Source organism: Barbus barbus, assembly GCF_936440315.1.
Source record: "Barbus barbus genome assembly, chromosome: 5".
Taxonomy (NCBI): domain Eukaryota; kingdom Metazoa; phylum Chordata; class Actinopteri; order Cypriniformes; family Cyprinidae; genus Barbus; species Barbus barbus.
Window position 1 is genome coordinate 18,570,137 of NC_136733.1, and position 20,602 is coordinate 18,590,738.

Sequence of the window (20,602 nt, forward strand, 5' to 3'; positions counted from 1 at the left end):
CAATATAATCATAAAGCATATTAAGCAAAAAGGTATGATTAAAAATAAAACCTGTCAATTAGACAAGGATTAACTGAAAAAAGAAAACAGGTATAACACTAAACATTCCGTCCCGTCCCCCCCCCCCCCCCCCCCAAATGATGGCTACGCCCCTGATCATAAGCAGAGTATTTTAACATTTCATTTGCATGATAAGTTTGACATAATACACATTATTAATCCACAGGGGGATGGTGGTTTTACAGAGGGGATGCTTTTTGTCATTTTGTTTTCAAACTGGGGGATGCCATCCCCCCGCAATTCGAGCCCTGATTGTTATTATTAAAGTTAGTGGTACCCAAGGAGAACGGAGCCTCCATGGCAACCTCGTCACTCCTTATTATTATCCTTAGTCAAGTCCTGGCACTTGTGCTGTTTGCCGCGCGCTGAGAGCTCGTGTCCAGCAGTGATCGCAGATTAGGAGCGCGCTCTCCACTCCAGCAGCTCGTCTCGCGCTGCTCAGGTCCCCTCTAGGTTTTTGAATTTCCCACGCCAGTTCGTGTCACATCCGGTTCAGCACCACTGCTTGTCCCCGCTTCTCAAATTTCCTGCCCACACCTACTCTCTCGTATTAACCAGCCAAGTTTGTCTAGTGATGAAGTAATATTTTCGCCGCTTTCCTGCTCATCCCTACATTCGCGGTCGGAACGCCGGTCCAGCAGGATAGAGGACGAGGAAGCGTCGAGAAGCTGAGATGAGATAAATATGCAAAGAGGCGGCTCCGCAAACCATTCCAGTCTCATTTTTTCCATTATTTTGGCGCTGAATTAAAATATATTCGTACATTCAAGCGGAGCATCTGATAGAGAGCCGGACAGCAGCACAGAAAACAGCTCTGCATGTGATATCCTCGGATCAGGTGGCATCGGCGGCAGAAGATGCAGCCTGCAAGCAAGCTCCTGAGTCTCACCCTCCTTGTACTGATGGGCACTGAACTCACCCAAGTAGGTTTATAAACGCCATTTTCAGCGCACATTTCAGGCTAATTAGGCAGATATGCTCAAAATAAGCCGGTTTCGTGTATTATCATAAAGGCAGATTAATCTATTGGGCAGCAGAGATCGGGGTGGACTAATATGATTAAACATCATTTGGAAGAAAAAATCACAGCGGGGATTCTCTTTTCTAGAGCTTTTATCCCACATGGCTAGAGGGGGTTTTAAAAATAGTAACTTGTAATGGGATATAGGCTTTATTGTAGGTGATTATGGATGTCTTTACAGAGCAATAGTTGACAGTTTTAGTATTTGAAGATAAATGCATCTTGATAGCAGTGAAGACTCTGTTAGTGTGTGTGAGACAGTGATCATCGGTATCATTTTATCATTTGTATGATTATTCCTATTGAAGATAAAACACTCCAGGGCTTGTGCAGTGTAGCTATTCCCACTATCCACACACTGTGATTGTCTCTGACACGCTACAATCTCACTTCGAAGGCAAAAAATAGCGAGTAAATTGCGTTCTCCACACTCCACATTGATGCCTGCTCTTCAGTAACTAGTTTTTTCTTACGCCTTTACTTTAAATCCCTGTTGGTGAGTTAATCAAATGGTAACAGCTATACTGAATGGACAAGGTAATTAGTAAATTAATATTGCAAATGTAATTAATTCTGCCTCTTTTCTATATTCTCCTTGCAAGAAACAAGACTTGATTATTATTTATTTTATTTTTTTTGTCTTTCTTGGGGCATTTTATTTTACCTTAGGCTACTACAAGTTTTAAAACAGGTTAAAATGTTCTAATTCATTATATACTGTAGGCTAATTGGGAATTATTGGATGATTCATATATCAAAATCAGTCATCTGAAACTAAGTGCCCTGTGCCATAATTTGTAATCTGTCCCAAATTATGAACCACTGAAAAGAGAGAGAGAGAAAGAGAGATCCTGTCTGATTTAATAACAAAATCAGGTTTACACAAAAATATATATTGTTTCCTCCCTATTATGTTAACTATTGCATTAGACACACTTCATATTATAGCATGCTAACAATATCATAAGTTAAACATTATTTTAGACAGCATCTTTAATCAACCATAAGTATTTTCACATTCGATTTTATAAAATTACTTCAAATTGTTCGTAAATCTGATTGACCTGCACAGGAAGAAAACTTCTCATAAATCAGTGATCACATATTTGTCTTCATATGTTCACGCAGGTGAAAACAAGTGTTGCTAACCAAAAAACAAAATAAAACAAGGACAGAAACTGAAGAAGAGAACAAGGATGTAGATTAAATCTGTTTAAGAGTTGAGTCTGTCTGTGAGTGCTAATTTGTCACTAGTTCATTTAGAACGTGTCTATGGTGTATTTGTGCATAAAACAAATATGCCATTAATAATGATAATATGATGCATGTTTGGGAAGGGGGTGTTGAAGGTTTGATAGGAACTTTTGTCCAGGAGAAAAATGTTAAACTGAGAAGGAAACCTGTACTGCCCTCTGTTGGCTAAATAATACCATGACATGCTGAGAGATAACCTGTGCCAATGCTCATATCCTATTAAAAATCTTTTGCTCAGAAGTGACTCATAAATAGCACTCATAAAGCACTCCGTTTTAGGCTGTGCATAAGTGAGTTGTTTTTTTAATCAAACATCTGTTGATATTTCAGAGTTTAATGAAATGCTCAGAGAGCATTAACAATCATACTTTAGAGAACATAAATAATGGTGGGTAGCCTACTGTGCACTGCACGCGGTGGAGAGAGCCTGTAGATGGCTGCAATATTACACCGATGAGCCGCAACACAGCGCGCGAATTATTCAATGGGGTCGACTTTGAAGAGCAAATAGATCATTTTCGTCTCGCGTAACGCAAAAATGCAAAAATTGTATCTAACACCAGTAGCCTTTAACCGTCCGTCTAAAGCGTAGCCTATAAAAAGCGATAGACAGGCTACTAATGTTTTGCCGATGCCGCCTACTTTTTATTGAGTCGTATACTGTAACATAAACCATTTAAATCAATAAAGCAATGAATTAAAAACTTTTTCATCTAAAAAAAAAAACCTCAATACTGACCTGGTATAGGCAATGCGCTACAGTAGCGAACTGCAGAACGCGATTTATGTTCGCAAACGCCTTTTTAGCACATTCTGAAAAGCTTGTTTTATTTATGACTTAATGAAACATCGCTCACTGATTTAAAGGCCAGTTGAGAGCAAAGTAGGCTACACTGTTTGTCTATTAAAACCTGTTTTTAACTATTGCTGTCAGCGTGGGTATTGTGCGAGTAACGAAAAAACTTTCTATGTGTTTAGTGCTATATCCGTGCGTCAAGCGCCTGGAGGAGGTTGTGATGTTTATGAATATTTCACCAGTATAGCGGGTGGGCGGAGGCACGGACCCAATGAGATGAGATGGTCTGCTGAACCTCCGTCATTATTCGCGTGAAGAGAGAAGACAAGAACAGCACTCTTCTCAGAAACCGAGAGAGCTCGAGTAATTATAAAGTTCAGTATAGGATAGCGCGAGTAGAAATGTCCGAGATGAATTCATTTACGGGTGCTTTACAGAAGCACATCACCTCTGTCAGACTCAGCAGCGCAGGTTACAGTTTTCTCCTGGAATGTGTATAATGAAGGTTACTGGGAAAGAGGACAGCAGAGATGTCGGTGCCTTTGTTGAAAATTGGAGTAGTGCTCAGCACGATGGCGATGATCACCAACTGGATGTCGCAAACCTTGCCCTCTCTAGTAGGTCTGAATAACACCAAATTAAGCGTGGCACCTCCGGGTGTGCCGGACCGGAGCACTGGCGTGAGTTTCCTTATTCTCTTTGTTCACAAGCTGTGAAAAACACTGAATTATGTATACCTTATAAATTATACTATTTAAATAATGTAAGTTAGAAAATGGAAAATTATGTTGTTCATACAGTACTCTAAAAACATCAATTCCGACTATATTCCATTCCGGAAAATAGCCCAGGCTAGATATTGTTACAATGTTCCATGTTAATATTATGTTTTTTTAATGTTCTGTGCCGTTTTGGTTCCATCGTATTCTTTTAAGTACCTTGGAGTACCGTGAAATATCATAGTATATAATTATGATAATTGATTGAGGTCCCATTATAGTATCAGAGGCAGTGAAACGGTTTTAAGTGTTTGCCTGTCTTTTGAGTGTTGGTGGAATTGTTGCTATAGCCAGAAAAAAAAAGAAAGAAAAAAAAAGTAAGACCTCAATTTTGCATTGGGACTGCACGACTTTAAGTGGACCTATTCCTCTTTTATGTCTCTGCATGATTCATGTAGTGTAGCAACACAAAAGGTGGCAAATAATATCAACTCATTTTTTTTTGACATTGAACTTTTGCAAAGGAAAGCAAAAATGCATTATCATTAGTTCAGTGTTTCTTGTTTAAGACATCCTGTATTTATCAGAAGGTGTTCGTTTATGGGATGAGGCCAGCTGGTTGGACTCGAGCAGTGACAGAGTGTGAATTCATTTTAATAGATATCCAATATTGTATAGATTTTCCAATGGGCAAAAACCTTTGTCTTCTCAGGTTCAAATGGTGCAATAAGGTAAAAATGTGTCTCAGCGGGGAGAGTATTGACTGTTTATAGTCTTGAGTCATTTTTATCAGTCACCTGCTATCTTGCAAATCCTGTGTTGAAACCTATACTGATTAAATCAGTTGTTTGTGAGCAAGGGAATTGTACTTTTTTTTTTCTTATGTAATATATGCCTCCACTATTTTGGTATTGTGATAAGCTCTGTCCTCAAAGAGTTCAAACATTAGATTTTATTATAATCTGAATTTAGCATCACAATGGCAGCAGATTTGCAAAGATGTTCCTTCGATTTAATAAAAAGTGCTTTCTGTCCGCACTGGTTATGAATATGGATTATTCATTAGATTACTCAGGATTAGGACTAGACATACGGAAACGCCAACTATGAAAATCCTTAAAAAAAACTTTGTTTTGTCAGTATATTTTGACCACTACTACACTGCTCTGCTCTCAAGGAGAAACAAAATGTGAGAAATGGAAATAAAATAATACAGAGATTAAATACTGTAGCTTGGCTTTAATTAATAAAATAAAAAAAGTATATATATATATATATATATATATATATATATATATACACACACATACACACATAAATACATACAGCATACGGTATATAAAATAACAAATTTATATATATATATATATATATAATGACAAATATATTATTATGATAATATATATAAGTAATTATTTTGTTGTAAAGTAGTTTTAAAACTAAAATAATATTATGTATGTATTATGTATAATATATAAACTTTATAAACACTTTTGCTTGAAAATAATTGTGTATGGTGCAACACATTACTGATTTGTTTTTCATTTTCATTTTATTCTGATGAAACTCATGCTGCCAAGATTATCACAAGTCATCCTTAAAATGACAAAACCCTTGTCTATATCATCCAGCTAAATAGTGTTACCTTAGTGACATGTTTACTTTACAACATTTCATAAACCATAGGCAACGTTTAAGTTCACGGGACAATAAAAACAATCCATAAATGTATGATTACTACAACGTAAAACTTGCACTGGCATGACAGTTTCCATCAGCTGGCCAGAAACTCTATCGCTCTGACCCTTGTGTAGGGTTCAGGTAATTAACCTTCCCAAAGACTGCAGTGGGAGAAAGAAGAAAACTGTTACAAAGCTGTTTCCCATAAAGCACATCGCAAGCAGTCACTGACCTTTTTTCCTCTTCGTTTTGTCCTTTGCCCAGGTGCTGCCTGCTAACCCAGAGGAGTCGTGGCAGGTGTACAGCTCGGCTCAAGACAGTGAGGGCAGGTGTGTGTGCACTGTTGTGGCTCCTCAGCAGACCATGTGTTCACGGGATGCCAGGACCAAACAACTGAGACAGCTACTGGAAAAAGTAACCTTTGAAACTAATCCACACAAAGACCTACTGACAGAATACACAGCTCACTGAATGCCTTTCATAGTTCCGTTCACCCAGCACATGGCTTATTATTCTTCTCTTATCTTCTCTTTCTCTCTCTCAGGTGCAGAATATGACACAGTCCATCCAGAATCTTGACCAGAGGACCCAGAAAGATCTGCAGTATGTGCAAAGAATGGAGGTGCAGTTGAGAGGCCTGGAATCCAAGTTCAAACAGGTGGAGGAAAGCCACAAGCAGAATATCGCCAAGCAATACAAGGTGTGTACAAATACATATGCTCATCCAGATCAGTGTGGTTATTCCACTATCAATGTCATTTTCATTTGTGACCGCATACAGTGTGTCTCATTTACCAAAAGGTTAACTCGTTTATTTAATTCAGCTCCCAATACTGGCCTTTAACATTACAAACATTACAAATCAATTTGTGAGAAAACAGCATATTCATTTTCTGTACATTTTCAAGCCAAGTGAGCTCAGTATATTTGTTACGAATGATTTTGTCCTCCTGAGTTGACGCCACAGGCATTTTCCCCACAAGAAGTGAATTACAAAATATGATTCATTTTGGCGACATAGCATCTTTTCCATCTTAGCTATTGTTAGCTGTCTGACATCAATTGCATCTGCATGCTAATGAGGCTGTTGCTAGTTTTCTAAATGGAGGTGTACAAAATTGAAAGGATTTTTAGGCTGGTTTGGCTATTGCTACCGGAATGGTGAATCCATTAAAACTCATTCAGTCATCAATCTCATGTTTCCAGTTTATTTCTCAACATGTAGGAGTAGACATTTCTCTGATACCAAGTGCTGGTAATTGTTGGTTTCTGATAACCCATAAACAAATAGAAACAATATAACATTAACACAAATCATACATAAATCAGTTTGAACAAATCAAGTAAATCAAAAGAAACTTACATTGTCATCAACACAACAATTCCACACAGGCCATGTAAGTAGAGAGACAGCTTCTCACACAAACAGAGGCTTGATTAGTAAAAGACCACAGGTGATCTTATCAGGACTCAGTCAACCAATCAGATCACAGTATAATTTTCTACAGGAGGCATAGTGATTTTGTTGCACGTTGCAATTTGTAGTGTGTGTATCGAGCTCCCAAAGTAGCATAGATTTTATAGATCAGTCTAGCACAGTCTCTTAGTTCCTTCCGCATCATCTGGCCCTTTAAAGACTTTTAAACAAAATAGTGTATTGAACATTTTGTTCTAGTCAAATTTACCAAGTAAGAAAACTACTCAAAACATTTTATGGCTTGACCTTTAAACATTTATTACATGAAGGCATCAAATATTTGGATGCAATCGCCGGAAAGGTCATCTTATACACCATCATATGATCTTTATACCCACATGGGAGTCCATATGGTGCACGTTTTCAAAAGTTCAGGTATACACAGAGCATATACAAACATGGCATTTCAGCAGAGACAAGAATACACAGAGTTTGATAAATGGAATATTTGTTTGTAGAAGCACTTATTTATAATGCAATATAATATAAATTAGCTTTCAAATGTTTGGGGTCAATAAGATTATTACTAGTTTTATTCAGCATTACATTTTATTTAGATGCATTAAATTGATGAAAAGTTACAAAATATTTCTATTTCAATAAATGCTGTTTTTGAACCCTCTATTCAGAATTCTGAAAAAAACATGTCCCACAGTTTCCACAGGAATATTAAGCTGCACTGTTTTCAACACTGAAAATAAAAATAAATGTTTCTTGAGCACCAAATCAGTATATTAGAATGATTTCATACAGGATGATTTCTCATGTGACACTAAAGACTGAAATAATTTAGCTTTGCCAACATAAAAAAACAAAAACAAATTATAATAATTGTATTAGCACATCGTGGCCATGTTGTACTAGTTTAATTAAATCAAAATGAGGGAACAAATAAGTATATTGTGGCCACAATTGAGCTAAAATGAGAGAACGGGATAGTAAAATGAGGGAACAAATTCTTAATGTTTGGCCATGATGAATATATTTTTGTCTGCGTGTCATGTGCATAATAGTTCCGTACAAGTTCCGTACATAATAGATTTCTTTCAAAAAAAAAAAAAAAAAGAATCTTACTGTCCCCAAACTTTTAAACGGGAGTGCATGTATAGTTTTAATAACTTGCTATTAGTATTATGTTCTTTATTCATCTATGTCCAGATTTATGTGCAGACACCATCATGATTATTTGCACTTTTGCATGTTTTTGTGTGGTCATTCTGTAGCTCATCCTATTAAATTATTTTTTAAATAAAATGTTGCATCATTTCTGTACAAACAGCTGTATCTGTGAACATGTGTGTGTGTTAGAAAGGCTAGCGAGTTAGTTATTCAACCAAATTTCATTTTCTTGCTTGCAGGGCTAACTTTATGAATTAAATCAAAGCTGCAGAGACTGAAGAACAAGTTCAATCCCATTGTAATCCTCAACTGGTCAACTGATTGCATCATTCAGTTTATTTTAAATACAAAGCACCTTTGAATTCTGTTCACAGTCTTTTTGTGCATGCCACTATTGCAGCCTTCCTTGAATACATTTTCTTATGTTATGACATCTCCATGTCAATAATTCAGATTTGTTTATGCACATTTGAATATTTTGAAACAAGGAAAACTATTGTTGTATGTGAAGCATGTAACCCTCGACACCTTGCATTTTAAACATTGAAAAATAAAGAGAGTTTTTTTTCAAATTTTTGCTGGTGTACTGAGAACTTGCTTTATGCCATGTTGAACTCTACATCTGTTTGCTAGGCACACTCAGAAATGATGATAGAGTAGGCAGAGAGGGCAAGTGTAGGGCAAGACAGGTGTTTGGACGCAATCGTTGCACGCATGCCTACTGAACCAAGCCTATTTTAACCTTTCAGGCCATAAAAGCGAAAATGGAGGAACTTAGGCCAATGATACCAGTGTTGGAGGAATACAAGGCCGATGCAAAATTGGTAATGCAGTTTAAAGAGGAGGTCAAGAATCTGACATCAGTGCTAAGTGAACTACAGGAGGAGATCGGGGCCTTTGACTACGAGGAGCTTCACAACAGGGTGTCTAATCTTGAGGAGAGGCTTCGTGCATGCATGCAAAAATTAGGTAGGATAAGTTTGAGCACAAACACAAACAACCATTATATTTCATTTCAAAATATGATATACAACAGTGCAAAAGAAGATCTTTTTCTGATATAACACACTTTAGTATGCAAGAAAATTCTATCATTTTTTAGTTCACATTTTGAATCACAAAAAAGGCCAGAAAAAGCCACTATGAAAATATATTGGTGTAACTTTTATTCTGTTATATTAGGGGATTAAAGACTGCACAAATAAAGGTACACTTCACATTTTATTTCTAATTAAAAGAATAATTTAGCCAAAAATAAAAACTTACTGACAATTTACATACCCTCAGCCCACCCAAGATGTAGATGGGGTTATTTCTTAATCAAATTTAGCATTATCTCACTTGTTCACCAAAGGATCCTCTACAGTGAATGGGTGCCGTCAGAAGGAGAGTCCAAACAACTGATAAAAAACAATATATTCACAAGTAATCCACACGACTCCAGTCGATCATTTAATATTTTGTGAAGTGGCCAGCGGCATATTTATAAGAAACAAACCCATCATCAAGGTGTTTACACTTTAAACCATTGCTTCTGGCCAAAATATGACTCCGTAATCCATAAAGATGTTTCCTCTAGTGAAAAAGTCCATCCTATTGTCCTCTGACATCAAAATCCACCAACATGTTTATTTGAACTGTTTTCCCTTAAATGATGCTTGACACAATTTTTTTAAAGGGGTCATCAGATGCAAAATTCACTTTACAAGTTGTTTGAACATAAATGTGTGTTGGAAGTGTGTGTACACATCCATCCTATAATGATAAAAATCCACCCAGTGTTTTTTTTTAAATCCCTATTTCCTTTCTCAAATCAGGCTGTTCTGAGATTCCTGTCAGAATGACGTAGTTCTGCACAGGCCGCTCCCACGATAGTTGATTGACAAGACCGTCTTACCTTAGACCCACCCTGAGTGATCTGAGAGCTGTCCGCCATTGTGTCGACTCAACTCCGCTGCAGGGGAAGACAAGATGTCTCCGATTTAGCGATTGAGGTGTTTTGTTGTTAGATGTAATAATGAACATAGCAGTCGTCATTTACTCCCAATATCTGAGCTGCTGAAGACGCAGAGGATTAACGTTACTTTCATTTTTAAAGGGAATGCGTCGATCACGATCTGCCTAAATGCGTATATGTTCGCGCAAATCATTCGTTCCTAATATTTCCTTTCCTAATATTGTGCTAGTTAGCCAGTTTCGTGGCTGAAGTTTACAGTCTGCTCATCACCCCACAGAAGAGAGGGGCGGGGTCAGCAGAGCTCATTAGCATTTAAAGCGACATGGACTAAAAACAGCTTGTTGAAAACAGAGCTGATTTTGACAGGGTAAAAAGGGTGTTTTTTACACTACCATTGAGAAATTTTAGCCAAAGTATGTTATAGACTTTTCATTAAAACCCTAAAGAATCATATCGACTTGTGGAAAATGCTCATCCGAGGACCCGATGAACTGGAGAAGGCAATATTATGGCTAAAGGACTTGACGTTAGAACTATTTGTTTATTAAAAACACACAGCTTTTCACTTAACAAGACACTAATTGATGGACTGGAGTAATGTGAATTATTGTGATGTTTTTCCCAGCTGCTTAGACTCTCATTTTGACGGCACCCATTCACTCCAGAGGATCCATTTGTGAGCAAGTGATGTAATGCTAAATTTCTCCAAATCTCTTCCAATGAAGAAACAAACTACATCTTAAATCATACATTTTTAACAGATGCAATTTTTTTGGTGAACTATTCCTTTAAAAAAACACACATGTAGCCTCAGTGCTTATTGAAAATGCAAATTCAAGGATGTTTCGCATTACACACATTAGTCTCGACTCAATGAATGATGATTGAGCAAAATACAAAACACTGTAATTTATTGTGCTGCTTGGAGGCATTAGCATACTGAATTTAAACAACACAACATATCCCTGTCATTTTCCCTGTTTGAAATGCTGTATCTCAGCATAGCTAATCTGATACAGAAAGTAGCAGCAGATTCAGATGTTGCCTTATTCTGAAGTGAGGAATGGATCTCATATGGATGTTAGACACAGACATGACTAATGCAAAGCTGCTGTGCTGTTCTCTCTAACAAATGCCTTTGGGTCCACCTGAGCCATGACATGAATTCATAGCGAGTTTACAGGTTAATTAAATAACATTATCAAAAGTCAGTATGACAAGACACAGTGTCTGACACATCTCTGATTTACAAACTAATCCTCGTACGATTTTATCCAAAATCAAAATGTACATTTTCACAGAAATCTTAATAACCATTCATACATTGGAATATGGGTCAGAAGCTCTGTGTAACAATAGAGAATTGCTCTTGCTTCTTTTTGGAACATTTATTTTAGATTGAGACGAATAACAGATTTAGTACGCATGCATAATGTAAATGCAGCCTTACTTCGACCGATTAAAGGAGGACACCATGCTGGGTTTTGGTGCTTAACAATAAATACCAAAAAAGACCTGCAGTTTTAAGTTTTCAGCTGAGCTACATGCAGTGATAAAGAGAGACATTTCAATATGATCATGAGATTCTTTTGAAAGATTACTGCTCACAGTACAGTAATGCATGAATTTCTAATGCTGCGTTTCGCAAGGGCGTTAAATCACTGGATGGGAAAAAACACAGATAATTTGTTCATCAGTATAAATACCGTGGACTTCATTCATTGTTAATATCACATTCATAGTTAATAGGGTTTTGAAGGAAGCTTGAACCAATTATTTTGTGATTGTTGCCCATAAAATTTCAAACAGTTTCAGCAGTATCCTGTGATGTGCCACAATTTTTGTCCAGTTAATCTATAATTATTATGCCTGCAATGTATATGAGCCCATATTTCATTTAAAGGCTTTGTGTAAAATTTGCACTTAAACATAATTTAAACACAACATAGGATTATTTTAGGTGGTGAAAATGCAGTAAACAGTTGTACACTTTCCATTATATTATATTATATTAAGGTTCAAAAGTTGGGTTTGGTATACGATTTTTTTTTTTTATGTTTTGATGAAAGAGTTGTCCTATGTTCCCCAAGGCTGCATTTATTTGATCAAAATAAATACAGCAAAACAGTAATACTGTGAAATATTATTACAATTTCAAATATGTTTTCTATGTTAATATATTTTAGAAAATTATTTATTCCTGTAATGGCAAAGCTACATTTACTCCAGGCTTCAGTGTCACATAATCCTTCAAAAATAACTTTTAATAGGCTTTTAATATGCCAAATGCTCAAGTAACATTTCTTCTATTATCAATGTTGAAAACAGTTGTTCTTGTTTAATATTTTTGTGAAAACAGTGATACATTTCCAAGATTATTTGATGCATAGAAAGTTCAAAATGCAACATTTATTTGATTTAAGCAATTTAAAAGTCTTTGCTCTCACTTTGGATCAATTTAATGCATCCTTGCTGCATAAAAGTATTTGCATGGATTTTTAAAAACAACAAAAATGTCTGACCTCAAACTTTTTGAACAACTGTGTATATTATATTTACATGCATTCAATTTATTCTAAAATCTTGATTTTAAAAAGTCAACAACCATTTATAATTCTATTTATTTTCTTGGAAAGGTTCATATGCTAAAGATAAAAATCACCAAGTCAAAGTAAAGAAAAAAGCTTTTCTAGCTAATTATTCTATTACAGTAGCACAGTAGATTTAGCAAAAGAAAACTTGGGATGGGTTGGCAAAATTTAATGCCATGACATTATGTAAATATCTGAGAAAATTACATAAAGCAGCAGCATTCACACATTAGCGATGTATGGCTGTGAACTCAGTGTTGCTTGCTGTATATTTCAACATAATTGCATCAACAGACAGGGTCAGGCACTAAAGATCCTAGCCTTCAATCACTGTATATTCAGTTGTACTACTGCTTTGCAATCCTAGAAAATGTTCTCCACTATGTTATCAGCTAGTAAATACACTAATAAAAATGCAATTTATCGCCTGTGACAGACTATTCAGCAAACATTTGGCCATCGTGTCTGGTGTAAAGACTGACCACCTGTGCCGAGGCAATAATCAGGCTGGTAATTATGTGCCACAGAATATTTTTGAATGTAGGTTTTGTCTGCAGAAGCATGTCTGGAACAGAGAATTGGGTGAATAAATTACAACTCATTCAATCCCAAAAGGATTATGTAATTGCACAGGTCAATATTAGCAGATTATGAGTAATCATGTATAGAGGTCAGTCTGTTCAAGGGCTTTGCAAGTGACTTTAATGTAGGGTAAATCAGTAGTATTTGATAGCAGTAATTTTATGCCAAAGCGTCTGAAAATAGATATAGTTCAGTGATTTGTCATTTGAAATATAAAATAAATATGAGACATTGGCAGTCAGCTCGTCATGATCACAAAATAAGATGTAAACTGTAAAGATGTAAAGCAGAAAGTTCTTATCTCAACCTGAAAGGGTTTATTTTGTGACAATGCCTGGCTGACTCACCAAATAAATAAATACATGAAAATGATTTCAGTTTTTTTTGTGTGAGAAGAAAGAGCGCGCAGAGGGAAACAAGAGACTTAAAACCAACATGGAGACCGGTTGCCAGGGACAACTCTCAAATATACAGTTTCATGTCATTATGACCACAGAATTCTGTGATTGACCAATCAGAATAAAGTATTCTGGAGAGCCGTGTAATGACACCAGATAGCTAGGTCAGTGAAATACAAAACAGTTCTTTCTCCAGAACTGGCTCTGGTGTTGTTTTACATAAACCAGCACGATGAACGCATTTCAATGCCAAGAACAGAATATCGGATACATATAATGGGAAACAGAGGAGTATCTACAAATGTACATATCTTTTAAAAGCAGTTGCTTTGCCCCTGTGGACTGTCAAAACCGCACAGTCGAAAGAAACCGCATCAGTTCTCCGGAAGACATAAAGTGACAGAAAAAGAGAGAAAATGCGGTTCAGAAAGAAGTATAAATGAGAGAAGAACACACTTCCTTGTGTATGAGGACTCTTACAACACTGCAGACGTCTACACAAGTTATGCTCCAGTGCGTCCGTCTGACACTGTGTCAAAACAGAGAGTATGAGAGGTTCACTGATGCCTGCGTGCCTAACACAAGCAAGAATATGACAGGAACTCCAACACCTCAAACCCATTTACCAGCGCAAAACATTGAAATTGAACAGCATATCACTCACTCATAAGAAAGCAAACGAGCAGCGTGTTAAAGGAAATGGAAGAATTCACCAGAAATTAAAATTGTCATCATTTACTCACTCTCATATCATTATAAATCCATATTACCTTTTTTCTAAGAGATGTCAGACTGCTATTTTCTATGCTATGAAAGTGAATGGTCACCAGACTACTGCAAGTACAGCAGTCAATATGACTCTATATTCCAAGTTATTCATGTGGCACATTACAAACAATTATCAAACACATGAGAACAAATGATGTTTGGTATCATTGAAGCTAAACCTGGTGTAATACATCATGAGTGAATAACTTTTTTTTGTTTGTTTTTTTTTCTCACAAAAAGCTATTATATGGCTCAGGGAAACTTTTATAGCACACAAGTCTTACTAATTTTAGGCAGATTTCATTGTACATGACAGCCCCTAGTCACCATTCACTTTCATTGTATGGAAAAGAGCAGCATAAACATTGTTCAGAATGTCTCTTTTTATGTTTTATGGAATAAGAAAGGCGAGCATGAGGTTGAGTAAATGATGCAAAATGATTACAATAAAATGTTGATTTTTACTTGCTACCGTGTTTTACTGTTATCAGCTTGTGGGAAGCTGACAGGCATAAGTGATGCTATAACCATAAAGACATCTGGATCAAGATATGGATCCTGGATGACTGATCCGCTTGCCCCTGACGGTGATACGAGGGTGAGTTCATCAAATCTTTACTGTCTTAACTGAATTCCTCTGGATGTTTTTGTGCAAAAGAAAAATGGCTTTAATTACTTCACACCCCTCACTTTAATCTCAACTGGTTTAGATTTTTTTTTCTTCTTAGCTAAAATTTCTTTGACTTCGTCTTATCAGCACTCTTTTTGTCCCTGCAGTATATTTTCTTGTAAACATGCCAAGAGTGTGGTTTATTAAATTACCGGCACACATTAAGATGCAAATGATAGGTGTAAATCTTGCAAGATTTCATTAGTGTGGCAGCAAAGTCATTCCCAGTAAGAGCGGAATGATGTCTGTTAATACCTGTGCCAGCATTTCCCACATACAAATGTTTGTATATTACTGTTGGTTTCATATCTTTGTTTTCAGACATACTTTAGTGTTCTGAGCTAAAAAGCTAAATCTTGTGCGACTGTTTTATTTTCCTGCCTTTGTACAAGCTTTTCTGTCTTTCTCCAATTTCTTGAACAAATTTAATACATCCATCTTGGTTAGATGTTAGTAGTGAGTAAGTTGCTTGACAACTAATCCATGATCCCATCATATATTAATACAACAACTTCAAAGAGGATGGCTGAAGGTGAAGCGGTGGAGTTTTTAGCTCCTTTGAGATGGATCGATACAGTAGAAAAGCCCAGAAACAGAAAGGCATCTGGCCTGCAGATCTGTCTGAGCCTTAAATGATTGATGAGGGGTCAGAGAGTTGCCCTTGCCTGAGTCCTCTGATAGCCTTAGTATTTATTTTAACAGTGAATACACACTTAAAAGGGTCAGTCAGTTTAAAAACATGCTTGTTTTAAGATGGGATTTTAGGAAGTCAGTACAGAGCAGGGATAGGATAATAGGCAAGTAAAGAGCAAATTTAAAACATCAGTCCCAAAGACTCCGATAGCATGCTGACCTTGACTGTGAAAGAATCAGTGACATAAAAGAGCATCCATGATAAAGGAAAGGGAAAAAAATCACATGTGTCAAGTCAATGTCATGTGGTGTAACCATGCAGTAAAAAGCAGTAGCATATTTTCATTTCGCTGAATACGTTTGCACACATTAAAAATATATATTTTTTACTAATTTTAAATATAATTTTAAGGTAAAACTTTTGTAAACAAATATCATGACTTATTAATGAAAAAATATTATACTTTTTTTGGAGAGTCACAACACATTACATTTTACAACCAGAACTAACTTTGTCTCATCATAATAAGGTACAATTATCAGATACTTTAAGAGGTTTATTGATCTTGATACAATCAAGTTTTGTTTTTTGTTTTGTTCACACTACTTGACTTTTATTTGGTGGACAGAAGTTTTTACAATTTTATAAAGCAGTGAAGCAGTTTTAATTATTTTATTCTGCAAAATAATAATGAAACTATACAAAACTGCTTAATAAGGCATTCTTTAAGAATTTAATCATTTATTTTTTTGGTCTTTTTTCTTCATTTTTGTATTTTATTTAACTGTATGCCCCCAAAAATATCAAAGGCATTTTTAATGTATTTTTTGGGGAAAAAAACAGACAATTTTTGGTAGAACTTTATTTCACAGTCCTGTTCCATTTGTACATACTACATGGGCTATAACTAGGTACTAATCATGATCCTACCCTTAACCCTGGTGAACCTGCCATAACCTTAACCCATGTAGTTACCTGATATTACCCTATGTTTTCTTAGATAAGTACACGTTAGTGCAAATACTGTAAAATAAAGTGCAGCCCTGTAAAATGCAGTATATAAACTCTGATGTGCATTCATTTTTCCACCACCAGGTGTGGTATATGGACGGTTACCACAACAACCGCTTTGTCCGGGAATACAAGTCAATGACCGACTTCATGTATTCAGACAACTTCACCTCACACCGGCTTCCTCACCCCTGGTCGGGCACAGGGCAGGTGGTCTACAACGGCTCCATCTACTTCAATAAGTTCCAAAGCAACACTATCATCAAATTCGACTTCAAGACAGCCACCATCAGCAAGTCCGGTCAGCTGGATTACGCCGGCTACAACAACCGTTACCACTATTCCTGGGGTGGTCACTCCGACATTGACCTAATGGTGGACGAAGGTGGGCTTTGGGCCATCTATGCCACCAATCAAAACGCAGGGAACATTGTCATCAGCAAGATCAACCCACTGACCCTGCAGGTCATCAAAAGCTACACCACCAACCACCCAAAGAGGAGCGCAGGTGAGGCCTTCATGATCTGTGGGACGCTTTATGTCACCAACGGATACTCAGGAGGGACAAAGGTCTACTATGCTTTCCATACCAACTCCTCTACTTATGAGTATATCGACATTCCCTTACAGAACAAGTATTCCCATATCTCCATGCTGGATTATAACCCTAGGGACAGAGCTCTTTACGCATGGAACAATGGACATCAGGTGCTGTATAATGTCACCTTGTTCCACGTAATTCGCTCTGAAGAACTCTAAAGTGACATTCTCCATCTCTTTGAGATATACAGTAGCACTGATGGAGTTTATTACTGAAAAAAAGAGTAATGCCTGATGATTGTTCAATAAAAGAAGACATAAAAATGTATTAAAAGTAATAGTTAATGGCAACATAATGAACAGCTGCCAAAAGGTTTTTTTTTTTCTTTTGTAAGCTCTCCTTAGATAATTGTTTCAATTTTCACTGCAAAAAATGTATTAATTAGTATTTTTGTTTTATCATCCAGTAAAAATATTGAAACATTCTTAAAGGGGACATTGGATGGAAAAAAAAAAAAAAAACACTTTTACATGGTGTTTGCATATAAATGTATAGAGTGTAAAAAAATAGCTGTGTAAAAATTCATCCATTCATTCCTTTTCTTAATCCCAGAAAAACCTAAACAGTTAGTAGTTGTGTTGTTGATGGTAAGAATACACAAAAAACAGAAGCGAGGCGTGGGGTGAGCAGTAGCTCATTATCATTTAAAGAGACATGCACCGAAATGGGTCGCTGTGAACAGAGCTGTTTTTTGACAAGTTAAAGGGTGTTGTTTTACATGACCTTTCAGGAGTATGTTACAGACATTTCATGAAGACCCTAAGAGTCATACCAACTTGTTGAAAATGGGCATCTGATGTCCCCTTTAAAAAAAGATCAATTTACTTGAGAAGCAAAATTGCATAAAATAATGTTTTTGTTGTTAAGCATAAAAAAAACCTGTTCTTAGAAATCTTCTGTTCTTCTAAAATTCTTACTTAAAACACTGTATGTGTGTGTGTGTGTGTATTTTTCAATATTTATGTCATATGTTGAAAAAGATACATAATATCTTTGAACATTCGAAATACTGTATACTATCTGAAAACAAACCCAATTTTGCTTCAAGTAAATTTATGTTGTTTTTTAGGTATATTTAGATATTTTAACTGCAAAACAAAAACACTGATTAATTAATATATTTTTTACTGTGTTCATAGTACTTGTACAGCTATTACGGACATGATTTAGTTACATAGCAGAGGGAAAAGAAGTGTGACGCAAGAAAGATGTCATTTAGTCATCCAGTTATGTCCTTTGTATCGAGAGCAATCAAAACTATTTAACATCAACTAAACCGAAGGCACTGACTGTTGGAGGCACCCTATTAAAGAACTGCAGTGTGTTGTTGTGACTGTATGTAGTTTCTGATTTTCACAAAGATTTGCATGAACATTTTTAGCACTACGATTCACATGATTGTATGTATTTTTTTCGCAGTAATATGAACCTTGTATGTGAAAAAGAGATTAGATTAGTGATGGGTTTGCTATTCTTCTTGCCATGTTTCATTTTTGCTGTATTTTTTGTGTTCTTTTTTAAATTTGTGTTCATAAAGTGACTCTTAAACAGTAGGATGGATTGTAAGAAAAAGACGTCAAGAGTATATATATATATATATATATAGATATAACTTGTCAGCAAAAAAAGGTATCAAAAGACTATGTGAAAAAAATGTATTTACAAGGCATTATTCTTTGACTGTATTTCAAGACAGATCCATGTGTCAGCTGTTAGAAGAAATAGATGGCATCATCTAAAACTGTTACGCTTGCATCCGTGTTGTACTTGCAATGTGATTCATATCAATAAAGCCAGTCTTTATTTTACACTTCTTGCCTAAGGGAAATGAAATCATGTGCCATATGTGTATATCAGAAAATATAGCTCTATATAAATATAGAAAACAATAATCTCCTCATTTGTCTGCATAGAAAAAGATTTTGTGCAGATAATGACCCGACTCCAGCTTCCGGAGCCAAGGGAAATGTCAAATGGGATTGAATAGTCTAAAAGGAAAAAATAGGACCAGTCTAAAGGTAGATATCATTACCAGCCTATATTCTTTCTCCATGGCAACGGGGGCAGAAAGTGATGACCTCATCTGTTTGGCTGCAGTGAAAGAGCTGATCCGGAAGCGGTGGGACACGTGCTAAAGACAGAGCAACTCATTAGCCCTCAGCTCTTCTCTAAAGGCAGTGTCAAATTGAATTGTCTGGTCTGTCTGCGCTCAGCAAAAGCACATTTAATTCAAGCCATCATGACACTGGCAAACTGCTATTCAGGGAAGACATCAAGCGCTAAAGGTGCTTAGATTTAATGGCATTTCTTTCTTCTTTCATCTCAAGGTAGCCATCAGAGCAGCTAGTCTAATTCCCCTCAACTCATCAGTGCCATGGAGCCACCACATAATCGAGCTTCTCTGTTGCGTTCTCATCGTGATGATCAAGAGTCATCTTCATTCTTTATAATTGTTTATAATGTAATTATTTCACATCAAATATCTAACGCTTGCAGATGCAACAGACAAGAGATGGTTCACCCAAAAATGAAAATTCTCGTCTTTTTAATCAGTGTTGTTTTGGACTAAATTATCTACTTTTGTGTTCACAGAAGAAAGGAAATCGTAAATGATGACAGAATTTTCATTTTTGGGTGAACTGTTCCTTTAATACCATATTGAGCCATATTGCAGTTTTTTAACAGGCGGTTTGGCTGGGCAACATGGCCTTGTTAGCTCCTGCTGCTAGATGGCGTGACTGGCACCATCTGGCTGCAAAATCATCTTTCTACATTGAGGGCCATTCAAAATTTGACATTTAGTACGTTCTGATGAAGATGTTTTTGCAAGCAACATTTCAGGTTGGAACCTGCAGTAAGAACCTTTTATTTTCATATAGATTGAATACGTTATAGAACGTTTTAGACATTAATTTGTTTGGGGCTTTTATTTTGTTGTTGGGTACTTTTGGATCATTTGTTTTAGTATGTCTTGCTGTATCCGTAGCTTATGCACTCTCTACAGATATTACAGGCCTTCTTGAACCTAACCAGCTCAGATTTAATTAAACAGTAAGTTAAATGCATCCTTAAATAACAATAACAGAAATAACAGGCAGTATTGAGGACCGGTTTAGTTCAGCCCTTATTACAAGCACAAAAATAAGTGCACTTAATCTTAGACTTAATCTGATCCTTTTTATCTTGTCTTTCTTGATGTGCTTGCCAACTCTTACCAGCATAAATGCAATAGTCCTAATGTGAACTGAATCATTACATGCTATG

At 36.2% G+C, this 20,602-nt stretch overlaps 2 protein-coding genes across 4 annotated transcripts in view; both read left to right on the top strand.

The window, feature by feature from the left end:
* LOC306870239 (mucosa-associated lymphoid tissue lymphoma translocation protein 1-like) overlaps positions 1 to 20,602 on the top strand; it is a 1,002,100-nt gene that overhangs the window by 122,180 nt on the left and 859,318 nt on the right. The gene's annotated exons all lie outside the window — the stretch shown is intronic.
* On the top strand, positions 918 to 17,496 carry olfm1a (olfactomedin 1a; the record flags this gene model as incomplete). Of its 2 annotated transcripts, none has more annotated exons than XM_079417402.1 (6): positions 918 to 983; positions 5,795 to 5,944; positions 6,075 to 6,230; positions 8,876 to 9,095; positions 14,914 to 15,020; positions 16,822 to 17,496. In XM_079417402.1, the coding sequence occupies 6 exons, from the start codon at positions 918 to 920 to the stop codon at positions 17,494 to 17,496; spliced, it is 1,374 nt and encodes a 457-aa protein (XP_079273528.1). The 2 variants fall into 2 exon arrangements, with proteins under 2 accessions (XP_079273528.1, XP_079273527.1); XM_079417401.1 differs by lacking the exon at positions 918 to 983 and adding an exon at positions 3,528 to 3,811.